This window comes from Strix aluco, chromosome 6, assembly GCF_031877795.1.
Source record: "Strix aluco isolate bStrAlu1 chromosome 6, bStrAlu1.hap1, whole genome shotgun sequence".
Classification (NCBI taxonomy): Eukaryota; Metazoa; Chordata; class Aves; order Strigiformes; family Strigidae; genus Strix; species Strix aluco.
Genome location: NC_133936.1, coordinates 19,833,837 through 19,846,741, shown reverse-complemented (window position 1 = coordinate 19,846,741; position 12,905 = coordinate 19,833,837). Strand labels below are relative to the sequence as shown.

The window sequence follows — 12,905 nt, the reverse complement described above, 5'->3', positions numbered from 1 at the left end:
CTGTTCTGCATGACGTTTCACTCCTCCTCTGTTGGAGTGGAGGAAGGGCAGGGTCTGTATCAGTGACTACTGAAAGATGTCACCACTGCCACTGCACTTACTTCCTGGGTGAGAGGTAACACCTTTCGCATGAGTTAGGGATTAGATAAAACACAGAATTAAATGTATTGTTTCAGAGTAGAAAATGATACAATAAGAAAAAGAACCCACATAACACCCTGAAGCTTTCATTCCCTTCAGAAGTGTTTTTTTTAAAAACACAAACAAAAAAACCATCAATCTTTCTGCATTACCATCAATTCACTTGTCTCCATCACTGCATAATTTTCAGACTCTGAAAGCCTAAGCAGTGTACTCCAAAACAAACTGTTGATCTATACTGCAGATGTTGGAACTTTGGGATCAGTGTCTCCACTTTTACCTAACAACAGCCGAGGGATGATGCATATCATGATCTTCACTTACTTGCAAAATTTGAATAAGATCTTCTCAAACACTAAAACTGGTCCTGTGCTGCCAAGTATAGTGAGAGGCTGTCCACCAAAGAGAGAGTAGGCAATTCCAGTCATGGATGCTCCAAACAGTGATTCTATTGCACTCTGAATGTAATACAGAGAGAAGTGTCCATAAATTTTCAAACAAGTTCTTTTTGCAATGTCTTAGTCTGTAGCCTTCTAAACACTGAAACACCAATACTTAAAGGTGATTCATGCAACAGTAAGAAAATACTAACCACAAACCTAGGAATGTAAATTTGTTTTAAAAGTTCAGATTTAACACATACTATACGACCTTCAGTTGCTTCTCCCAGCAGACCACCAAATGTGATGACAGGAGACATGCAAGCACAGTAGAGAAACAAAAATGATGCCAGACACTGCAAACTGAGAGCATCTCTGAAGTCACTCCAGAAGAAGGGAGCTTTTCTTTTTATATCCAAAATCAATCCTCCAAAAAATCTAAAAAAAATAGAAGAGATCAAATTAATGAAGAAGGCATGCCAAACTTTCTTCCACAGTACTGCTTTAAATACACTGCAGAGAAGTTTCAAATGATACATACTTTTATAATTCATTCTTCCCAGAAAAAAATTTCTGGGAACCCTGTCTTGATAACTTGAATCATGAAATTGTGTTTTTAAAACAAACTAATTTGCATGTTTCTTTTATAAAATCTTCATCCAATTATTCAGACCTAAAACTTCTGAACAGTTGTTAGCTCCCATGCATAAAACCCTATTATTTATTAGGTGAAATAATTCTTTGCATTTGTTTAATCAGAGAGCTACCACAGTGCCCATGTGCCCAAACGTCTGCATATAGAGCTTCACATTCTTTATTTGAGAATCTGTTCCTAAACACACTTGATGATAGAACTAAATGTAGGCCACAATTTTCCAAGGACAAGAACTGTCATCTTTTGTCATTTACACTATGCTAAACATAATCAAATATTTAGGAACAGACGCTCCCTTACAATATACCATACAGTTAAAATAAATATCCCCACAATGTTCTTTTTCTCACAGGCACCCGATGTATCAGATGTTGCTGGGGTAAAGAGGAAGACAAAGTGCCACCATCTCCTAAATGTCAGAATGATCCTTCAAGCTGTCAATTACCGCATTCATCAGTGAGAGAACGGCTTACAGCCAGACTGACCATCATCTCCTCTGTGCTGCTGTGTATGCCAACACAGCAGCTGAATCTTTAGTCTCATGCAAGCAGAAATGATATCTCAATATAAAGAGGCAACAAGGTACAACTATACTGCACTAAGGCAACCATTGACAGCTGATGCACTTACACTACACCATATTAGACGAGACAACATAAGTATTCCTTGGAGCAAACTCTTCCTTCTGATGCGTGCATATTGCAACCACCTTGGTAATCATAGCCTCATGTACCAGGACATATCATGGCTTACTGAGGTAAAAAAGAAATGCTAGAGTTGCACAACCCAGAAACTTCAACTACAAGATAGTTGTAAGCATTCATAATATATGGCACAAGACTATTCCCTACTTTTCCTTCACACTGTACAAAAATAAGAAACATTAATCAAGTTTAATAGAGGTCTGACCTGTATAAATAATAAAGAAAGGAGCTTGCAATAAATACAACATGAAAACTCAAATCGTCTTGCCCTCTCCCCCTCTCTGCAAATTAACATGCATTGTCCTTTTCATCTATGTGGTACGCAAATCAGGAAAAAAGCCTGAAAAAAATCATATACTAAGCCAACCATTTGAAAGAGAACCAGACCATTATGATTCCTTTGGAAGTGCCTCACTTAGAACACTTAAGACTTCTCATATGTTTTCACTAACTTTCCAGTGCGTTGCAGTTCTGGTCCAGAGTGTCCTCCAGGCTGTTCTGCGTCCCCATGGGCTGCAGTTCCATTTGGCACTCCTGGGATCTTACGCTTCTCCTACCAGAAGGAAAAGGTACTTCTCATGGGTCTTAGCAACCAAAACATAATTTTAGGAGAGGAAACAGGCTTAGAGAGTTGAAAGACTAAACATGTAAATTTTATTGTAAGATTCATCAACAAAACCTCTTCATAAACTGTAGAGGAGTTCTATAACAGGAAATAGTAGAAGGAATTGTAGTCTAAGAAATTTAAAGAATTTATCACAAAAAAATCTTGTATCAGATGACATTTTAAAGAGTAGCAAGCCAGGCTGTTTTGATCAGTTCTTACAATAAGCTTAGAACAAAAGCAAACCATGGCTGTTTGGAATAATCAAATATGCTCATGACCAATTACCCCCAAATTTAAGATCTTTACATACAACCATCTGTCTTTATTCAGGAGAGAACTAGTATTGAACTATGTGAAATGTCACCACTATACTGTATGCTTGCAAGACAAAAGCAAATCAACAAAAAAAAAATAAAAACATGCAAAATGTCTATATAGTGACTCTGCTAAATGCTAAATTAATGAGACTTAATTCTACCTAGCAAAAATTCATCACAATGTTTAAAAGTGTCTGAATTTTACAGTGTACAAACCTGAGAGGGAACATTTTTAGGTGGTTCTATTCGTATTGTTGGATCCCACTCTCCAGGAGGGAGAACAGTAACCTGATCAAGAAACTCATCAATTCCAGATACCAAATCATTGCGGTCTTTTGCCTTGTAAGCAACGTCATGGAACACCTGTGAAAAATGAAGAAGGGAGGAAAAATAGATGGGGAAAGGAATACTCTCATAACATTTTTCACAATGACCCCTTTTCTCTGGAATAGAAAGCACTTCATGCAGTTCCCACTAAACAATCAATCTCAGCTTCAACTGACTAGAGTTTCTGGTACATAGTTTTCATAGAAGCTCCAGCTGCTATGGAAAAACATCCTTATGGGTGCTAAATGTTCTAGAGATTTTACAGTTCAAAACACAATTAATTCTACTGGAAAGTAACTGTGTAAAATGGAATCTTTTCAGTGAAGGTATCCTTGCTTGTGAATATTGTTTCTTATTTTGTTATCTCCTTATGGCAGCATAATCTGGGCTGTTACAGGATCATGAAATGAACTAGAATTGCTATTTGTGCATCATCAGAATGGTTAGCTGCATTTCATCTGGATGATTCCACACTGGAGATTCCCTATCACACCTCTTCAGTCAGTACAAAATGACTAAAACCAAGCCATTGTAAAAATACCTCATCTGTCATTAGTGTTGCAATTGATCTTCCAATCTCATGGTATTGTTGCCCTTTACCCAGTGGACCAAGAAGAATAAACAAAAATCTGCAAACAAAAGATACATTAAAAAACTGTGAGAGATAGATGGTTGAAAGTAACTATACGTACTACAGAAATACTTATTTAAAAATTGGACTAGAAGAACCTCTAAGACAAATATTATATATAATCTCCTTAAGATCCTCACACATGCATTTAAACATGAAGCTCTGGTTAGAAAAAATGTGAAAATAACTTCCAAAAATATATCATAAGTTTCACAGTCAGACTTGATTGAGACTATCAAAACCTCCTTACATAACAAACCTTATCTTACATAATAAATATATGCAATTATAATCTATGTGCAGAACACATTAACATTAATTTATTTAATTCTGTTAATTCAACAGAATCAAGTATTTTATGGTAGTAGTATTACTGCAATATTGGGGAACTTAAATTACCCCAAAGAAAAATAATTTTTAAATCATTTACTCCCATCAAGGCTCTAGACAGCCTCTACTCTAGGTTCTACAAAATGCAGAGGATAGGTTCAAATTAAATAACTGAAGTTCTTAATTTTGCTAAAATGCAAAAGACAATTTTTTTACTAACATTATTAAATTTTTTTAAAAATAAACATTTCTGCAGAAATTCTTAACTATTTTAATTTAAATTATTTAATTTTATTTTGGCCAAAAATCAAAATATCTGTTGTCTTCCTTTTGGTGAGCTTTTCTGTGGGAAGTTTGGAGAGGTTATGAGGAAAGGCTTTAGAAGTTTTTTTCAAAGCCACAAAGCCTTACACACATGCAAAAATCAGAGAAGACAAAAAAAGTCATATCCAAAGTACCTACAAAGTAACTACAACTTAAAATTTTATGCTGTTTATCTGACTAGGAGTAAGGATCTGAGTCTCAGTATTGTATTTCATAGCATAATGCTCTTTCCTGAGTGTCACAAACAACTGGAATACACTACTGCCTTCTGTCGGAATTCTACTTTTACAGAAACTAAAAGAGGGAAGGGGAAAGAGGGACAGAATATGTGTACAAACATATGCACAAATACAACAAAAAGTGAGAGACTGCTATAATAGTTACTTCGGTCAACTCAGATATGGGAGGATCACTTAGGAGTTTTGATATGAATCAATCCCAGCAGGAAACAATATATCTGCAGATCTATTTAAATGCTTTCTATTTCACTACAAAGTCTCTTTTATACATTTTTTAAAAAATCCTCATAACCTGTTCTCAGAACCAAAGTACTTCATCAGAAAAAGTTTCAACTTAGAAAAAACTAATCTAATAAAAATTTATGGTTAGAAGTCACATCCACTACCACACAAGTATCTACAAAGGAACTTTTAGAGGAGCGTAATATTTATGGCATGTTCTTCCTCCATTCACTATCCCTAGTCAATCAAATCACATAGTTTGGTTTTTCCCTTTACTCAATTCCTTCTTCATTTTTTTCTTCTGGACATAATTATGCAGTAGCTTCAGTTCCAGATGAAATATTCTAACAAACTGAATACTTCACCTTAGTATTTCATCTGAAGTATTACCAGTTTGTATAGGATAAACTGCATGTTGTAACCTAACAAGCTAACAATTCTACTTCTGCAAAGAATGATTATCTACACACACAAATGACATGTTTCTGAATATATCCATACATTATTTAAAGGATGAGTGGAAAGATGTCTCTAAGAGATGTCTTTGTTAAAGAAAGAATCAAGTTCGCAACTCGATAAATGACAAAGTTGAAGGTCACATCACCCTGTCTCCAGAAGGTACTCAAAAAACATGAAGAGAAATAAATCCAACTGTACCTTGTTGGAATTGGAACTTCCGCTAACCCCGTAAGCAGTACTGCAGGAGATAACCTAACAAAAGCAACAACCGCACGGTCCAGGAACTCTAGTTCACCAACTAAGATGTTTGATGCTTCAGCTCCAGGTGGTATCTTTTTCATGAAGTGTAGATCAACCTGGGAAAAGTATATTAAATTACAACCTAAAAGCTATTCACAAGGATTTTTTCCGCCCTGATTTGTTGACAGACTTTCTGGTCACTGCACTATAATCTTAAGTATTTCAATTATACAGTTTCTACTATTCTTGTCTGTTGAATGATTTTTTAAAAATAAAAATGTTTCTCAAAACCAAGAAACTGGTCTTCATTATTTGATTAATTTTTCCTAGAAACATAGCTATAATACTGCAGAATTAATTTATAAAGACAACAAATCACATTCAAAGTCTTGTTAAGAATATAGTATTAATTTCCTAGTAATACTTTTTATCAATAATCATAACAGCATCAATAATTCATAACAGAATCATTAAGTTAAAACAGTAGAAGAAAGGAAGACACCTTATTTTTCCATAATTAACAACTCTGGAAATCACAAATTCATAGTTCATAGTTGCTGTATTATAATCTCAGTAAGAAGAAGAACAGGGTCCACTACACGTAATTTTCCTTCTACTACTCTAAGTGAGATGTATTTTTGTTTTCAGATTTAATGGAAGACAGTTGCCCTTCTGCTGAAAATAACAGAAAATGAGCTACAACCATGACTGTCTCAAGAGTAAACTGAAAGAACAAAACAGAATAAAAACTTCAGAGTTTTAAGGCAGTAATGTTGACTTTGCGGGGACAATAGGAAAAGATAGAGAAACAGCTTCATCATGTAATTGCTATATATAAGCTCACAGTATTTGCCTAGCAATGTGTTCATTTGTATTTATTTCCACAGTATCACTCTAAAGTTTACTCTGTAACAAAGATCGACATGGAGTAATAGAGTATATAATGTATGTTTGATTTCATTATGCACCAGTATTGTCTACATTTCAAAATGCATGAATTTTGTCATTTGCTTTCCTTTTATTAATCTAAACACAACAACAGCAACCAAATCCAATATAAACTGTTAAAGTGGACCATTTTAATGTCTATCTTACAGCCATCTGTCAGTACTAGTTTGCATAGTTTTTGGTAATATTTAGAAAATTGTTTTCTTGCAAATGGCTCTGGCAGTAAATCAGAATTCAGATATAACACAGTTGCCTGCGTAATGAAATCTGATTTCGCTGAGATCACAAAAGAGATGCCTGATGCTATCCTAAACTGATCTAGAACAATGAACAAACACCTCACAAAGTTAAACAAGCATCAAATCAACCTGGACGGTTGGAGACCAAGTACTTTTTCAAGGTAAAGTATCAGTGTCACAAATTCTATTCCCCACTCAAATCACAAAACAACTTTTCAGGATTAAATACTAAACTCAAACAGATTCACTTTGCACCTAATTTTGGTGTTGTAGGTCATTTATAGTTGAGAGAAAGGATATCTAGGCACATAGCAATGTGCATTCTGTACTGATTTCACCTTGTGAATGTATTTAACATTTAATAAGTAATGTCTCATGTTCAACATGTTACAGTTGTCACCTTAAGGTCCCACTAACATACAGATCACAGGATCAAGATTCAAATCTGAAAGAAACAGTCTCCTGTCTACCAGAAAGTATTTCCAGATGTTTCCTGTATTATTTATCAGCTAAAGATGCCAAAATCTTTTAGGTAGTGAACAGAGTCCCAGTTAAAAGGAAAGTAACTCACAAAGAAGCATCAAACTGGGCAAATACACCCGAACTCCAGGTGTTGCTTCCGCTACATAACAAGAGCAGGGATGGCCCTGGAGTGAATTTGGGGCAATGGCTGAAGCTACATCTTTTGAATGCTTCATTGAACCCATCCATTATACATCTCTTATCCCAAGAGGTCTTTAGCTGGAGAGACCTCACGTGCATCTCGATCTGCACCCTAATCTGAGCCACGTTCATGACCTGGCACTAAATAGTCCCACTAAGCTCCAATTAAACATAAAGCCAAATAATTAATGTGGAGGCCATTCCCCTCCAAGGCAACTCAAGGACTGAAAGGAGTGTTGGGGGCTTCACCAGAACCTAACATAAATTGACATGAAGACAAACAGAAAACACCCAACGTCACATCTTAGGAAAGCCAAGACACGTATTAATCAAATTCATTTATAAGAAGGGCCAACCAGTATTAAAAAAAAAAAAAGTAAATTACTTCACATAGTATTTGAAAGACCAAACACTGTCAGTATGGGACTGGGGTTTGATTCAGAAATACTGTTTCCACGTGAAGCATAGGAACATTGCCATGAGAAGGGACACAGGTGCAGTCTCTATGCGTTTCATATTTCAGGACAACTAGGGTTCCCTTCAGCCTCTGGCATAAGACACAGAGACCAACCAGATGCAGTTGTTAAACTGCCATCCCCATCCTGCTCAGACACTGGATAAAGTGGTGCTGTGACAGATCACCCCTGAAATACAAAGTCCTCGTAGTGTCCCCAGAGGAAGAGAACTGACACATTTAGAAGTACAAACATCAGAAACTCTAGTCTCCCTCTCTGTGCTACTGAAGTAACATTCAAGACAGCTTTTAGTGCTGTGTCTCACATTATTCACAAACAGATACCAATAAAATCAACATAGTCTCAGTGCTGTATTCAGATTCAGTCAGCTTTTTGAATCAATTCCAAAATTTGGAATATTAGAAGTAGCCCAAGGGAGGGAGATTAGCAAGGAGAGAGTGAGGTAGTCAAAGGTGCTTTTTTGTAGAAGATAAATGAAATTAATATGTGGAACAAAATTAGAGCAAGAAATCACAATACTCAAGAGAAAATTAGTGTACTGCTCTACTTTCCTCTCAATCTGTGCATATAATTTCAACTATAACCACTGGGAGTTATTGCAATAGCACGTTTCAAGGGGAAATTGTACTTTTGCATCTTCAAAAAGATAAATGTATCTATTTAAAGGCAATCAGAAATGGTATTTAGATTACAATCCTTTACTGTTACTTTGTTCCTGCAAACAAAAGTTGTTCCTTTCATATTCCTGACGTCCTTCTTGGTATCTAGCACTGCTGAGGCTAGCCAAAAGATGACATGTTGATCTCTTCTCAAGGCAGTTTAAATAGGAAGAGCTCTTTTGATCAGCAAAGCTGCAGCACTACAAAAATAGTGAGTGAAGGATCAAATGATGCAGACTCCATTCTTGTTTAATACAAACATCATGCAGCTAGATAACAGACTGGGATTTTGATTCTACAATATCCAAAGCAATTGGGAAAACGTGCAAGAAAAGCACTACTGAAAGTCATGTCATTCCCTTTGGGTTGTTATGAGCTTTACCTCTGCACAGCTTAATTTTGAATAGACAGCTTTATTTATATTTGATATTCTTTACAAAATTTTACATCTTGACATTAGAACACTTGCCAAAACAATCAGTTTTAGTTAACACTTTTAATATAAATATCAGGAAACCAAAAATCATACTTGAGTTTTTAAAGCATTATATTCTTAGTTTTAAGAATTTTTAAAGTATTAGCATTAAATTTTTAACAACTTGTCATTGTTTACAGATCTCCTTGCTACCTCTGTAGAAATGTGGTCCATAATACATTCCCAGCCAGCCTCCTTTCTTCTCACTGTCTTTGACAAAAAGATCTGTTTCCCATCTTTATTTCAGCCATATACCATTCCTAGTCTGGCATGTTCAGTCAAGAATTCAAATACTGCTGCTAGGAAATAAGTCTGGCACCAGATGGAGCAATCACATAACTCTACTTTTAGCTCAGTTGGACTAACATTAAGATTCAACAGACTCAAAGTGCTGTTCTTCAGAATTTTGGTTTAAATCACCTTTCTTCACTTACTCAACCTTTGTCGTATTAATGTGTCAGCTGAAGCCATCTATCCCTGTCAGGTCTGTCATCTGTATCTAATGTGACAGTTTGTTTTAGGTGCATACAGACTTCTTAAACAAATTAGGATTCTCCTTTACATTAAAGCTGAGAAGCTGTTTGCTTTTCTTTGCTATCTAACATTGAACTGTCATTGCAATCTCCACTACTGAACAGTTAACATCGTTTGTGAAGTGTACTGAAATATCTTGGCTTGCCAGAAGAATTAAGTTATAGGTTTACAGAAACACATTCTGTTTGAGACATCTGGAATCCACGAGTTCAGGTTATAAAAAGAGTAGTTTGCATTCATGCATTATTTCTACAAAAAGTAAAAATCTGAGAGGTAAATCTGAAGTATAAGAATTCTGAATTACTTTCCTACTTAGATAATTTTCTGCTTATTTGTCAAAATTCCCCCTACAAATATACACCTATGATATTGTCATGCAATAAATTTACCTGTGTTCCTAAACTGTGATTTCTGTTATCATTCATCACGAAAATAAACAGTTCTTCTTTGTTATATACAAACTGTGTTGCAGTGCACATGAAACTTTAGTGCTGAAGTAAAATTTGCACTTCACAGCTTTTCTTGATTCATTTTATTTAATTTAAAAGATCTATTTGGTAGTCAGGAAGCTCTCTTCACCATCAGTGAACACTTACCTTGCTAAAGTCAACAGTGCTGTTTTCTCTGCTCACATCATTTTTGTTTTCAATACAGGCTGGAGCAGACTGTGGGGAAACAATCTGACCTGCTGAAAAAAGTACTGTTATTACAAAATACTAACAATTACTTCTATAAATAAAGCAACATCTAACCAAATAGTTGTTAAAGAACTACATACATTTCATATTATACGTATATGAAGCATCTAAATATGGCATTTTAATTAAAGACTTATTTAGAATAGCACACTTTCAAAAGACAGAACATTTATCACATGCAGTTAGGAATGGGAGAACGTAATTTAGAAAATGCAAAAGATACTCTTGAATACTGGAAGACAAAATTTCTATGCCAATTAAAGCTTATGATTTTTAAGATATCACATTTGAGGAAAGTCCTGCGTTCACATAGCTTTTGTAAGTAATTTGAGGAGCTGCCAATTTTGGGCAATATCCGTCTACAAGAATACTCCTCAATGAATAAACCGGGATTACTAATTTTCATAAATTTACTCCTGTGTATAAGAATGTACTGATTATAACAACTACAAAATCTAGCATAAAAGTGGGCTGCTATCAAAATAGATGTATTGGAAATGAAGATGATTTAAAAACTCAGTATCAAACAATGTCATTATTGACATGTGTAAAAAAAAATGTTTCAGCAAACACATTTTCAAAAAATTCCAGTGAGGATGAGGATTTAGTAAAGGATTTTATAGAACTTTGAAAAATATCTCAAGATAAGAAGTGTTTAAACACGCCTCAGTCTCGTAAGTCAGTAAGCCTTGTGACAAATAAGATTTTGCCAACGAAAGCTCAAAAAGAAAAACAGGATTAAGTAACATAAGCATATTTTTACTTAATGCCAACATTGCCCCTGTGCACAGCCAGAGGCCACCACGCACACGCTGAAGGTGTGGGGCTGGCAGTACGGCAGCACACAAGCCCCACAGGGTGACGGGCCATTCCCTGCTTGCCTTCACTCTTCATCCCTCCCTCCCTGGCATGGCAGCTCTGAACACTACAACAAAGTACAGGAAAAAGTACCAAATATATGAGCCAACTATCTCTTACTGCCCTAACACATACCCAGGAATAACTACAGAGTCCAACTGGCCCAGAGTCAGCATCTCGTGCCCAGCATATATTTGTTTCCATAGCAAATAAAGTCTCTCATATGACTGAGAAATGGTGATGTGAAAACATTGGTTCTGGTGAAAATCAACCTAAACTTGCACAGTAACAAAGACCATATGTTCACAATACTTGAAGATAGTCAGAAAGTCCTAAGCTAGGCACATTATCTGGGCAATTCAAAAGCCACGGTGTGTCCCCTCACACCGCTGTTACACACACTTGCAGTCCAAGCATGTCCTCAGCCACAGCCAGGAAACAGAGCGCTTTGCAGGATCCAGTCTGAACAGGACAGGAGACTTGCAAGAGTATCTCAACCATTGCCAAAATACTGAAGTATCCAGCTTCTGTCACAGCTGAGCACTACAGTATCCCTGTCAAAGTCTGGTCATGAATTCCCAGCTGAAACACTTGCTCAAGAAAAAGGTTGGTTTTCATGAAAATCAACATCTCATTTTCCACTAGGCAAATCTCCCATGACACAAACCAGGTTTTAGACTCTTGTGCAGCATCCTGGTAGCACAGCCAGGAAGATTTCACTTTCATTAGGAAGTACAGGAACAGAATGTTTTAAAATGTATTGCTAGAATTCTTATCATTAAATGCATCAATCCTAAAGATATAAATATTCCCATTTTATCTCTGATTGAAGACAAGAACAAATCAAAACAATAGAAATTATGGCTTTTATTCATCACTACAGTGAAATAAACAGAGAATGGCAAAAAACCAGAGATGACAAGCACGTTAACCTAACAAAGTAGATAAAAATAAGTCAGGATTAGAATTTACATATGACAAGCATAAAGGATTGATTTCAGAAAGCATCATATTAATGTAACTTAAAGGAATTCACATTAAAAAAGACTACTGATTTCTAAATGTCACAAAAGACAACTTTTGCAAATCAGAAGCCAGAAATTATTAAATATGCAAGATGCTTGTAGAAGGTCATTCAATTTGTCTGTTTTAATTAGAACTTAAAGAAAAAACACTGAGTTCCATCATTGTTACACTATCACCTTTACACTATGTATCCCCATACACTACTTCACACTGTAATCTTTTGAAGTATTGTGTATTTAGCAGTCTTAGAATTATTTTTACAGGAATAATCCTGTACTATTATAACTATTAAAAATAATACATAAATTTGATTTCTGTATTATTTTGGAGATTTTAATAACAGAAAAGCATTCCATTAATCCTAACAGAGAAGCCATAAAATTCTCAAGGAAAATTTCTGCCCTAACTTACTCCCAGAAAACTTTAAATCTAGGAATATTAGACCTTCTTAACTCCTAATTTCTTCCTTTTAGACACTCCTCTATATTCTAGGATCAATCTAAAGGGAAATACTTGCAATTATCACTCATACTAATATACATACTATGTTATAAAGATGTTAGAGAAAAGCAACAGAAATAGTGGTTCATTATCCTTCTGTTGCTAATTAGGGATTTACATTTATACTTCCTTTTTTCTGGACCCAAAAATTCAAGAAAATGAGAGCAGGGATATCTGCCAGTGAGATAAAAATATTGACCAACAACAGAGTCAGAGCATGGACCACCTGTTATAAATACTGAAGTTTCAATA

At 35.4% G+C, this 12,905-nt stretch overlaps 1 protein-coding gene across 7 annotated transcripts in view; it reads right to left on the bottom strand.

The window, feature by feature from the left end:
• SLC4A10 (solute carrier family 4 member 10) overlaps nt 1-12,905 on the bottom strand; it is a 162,209-nt gene that overhangs the window by 37,748 nt on the left and 111,556 nt on the right. For 6 of the 7 annotated variants that reach the window (XR_012623780.1, XM_074828972.1, XM_074828970.1 and 3 more), the window contains exons 7-13: nt 10,167-10,258; nt 5,535-5,692; nt 3,673-3,760; nt 3,021-3,167; nt 2,333-2,433; nt 785-959; nt 466-599 (exon numbers count right to left, since the gene is read on the bottom strand). Coding sequence is in view for 6 of the 7 variants with exons in the window: in XM_074828972.1 (XP_074685073.1) it covers nt 466-599; nt 785-959; nt 2,333-2,433; nt 3,021-3,167; nt 3,673-3,760; nt 5,535-5,692; nt 10,167-10,258 (895 nt within the window). In the remaining variant the exon portion in view is untranslated. The remainder of the gene's footprint in view (nt 1-465; nt 600-784; nt 960-2,332; nt 2,434-3,020; nt 3,168-3,672; nt 3,761-5,534; nt 5,693-10,166; nt 10,259-12,905) is intronic. The other variant, XM_074828971.1, reaches the window with a different exon arrangement.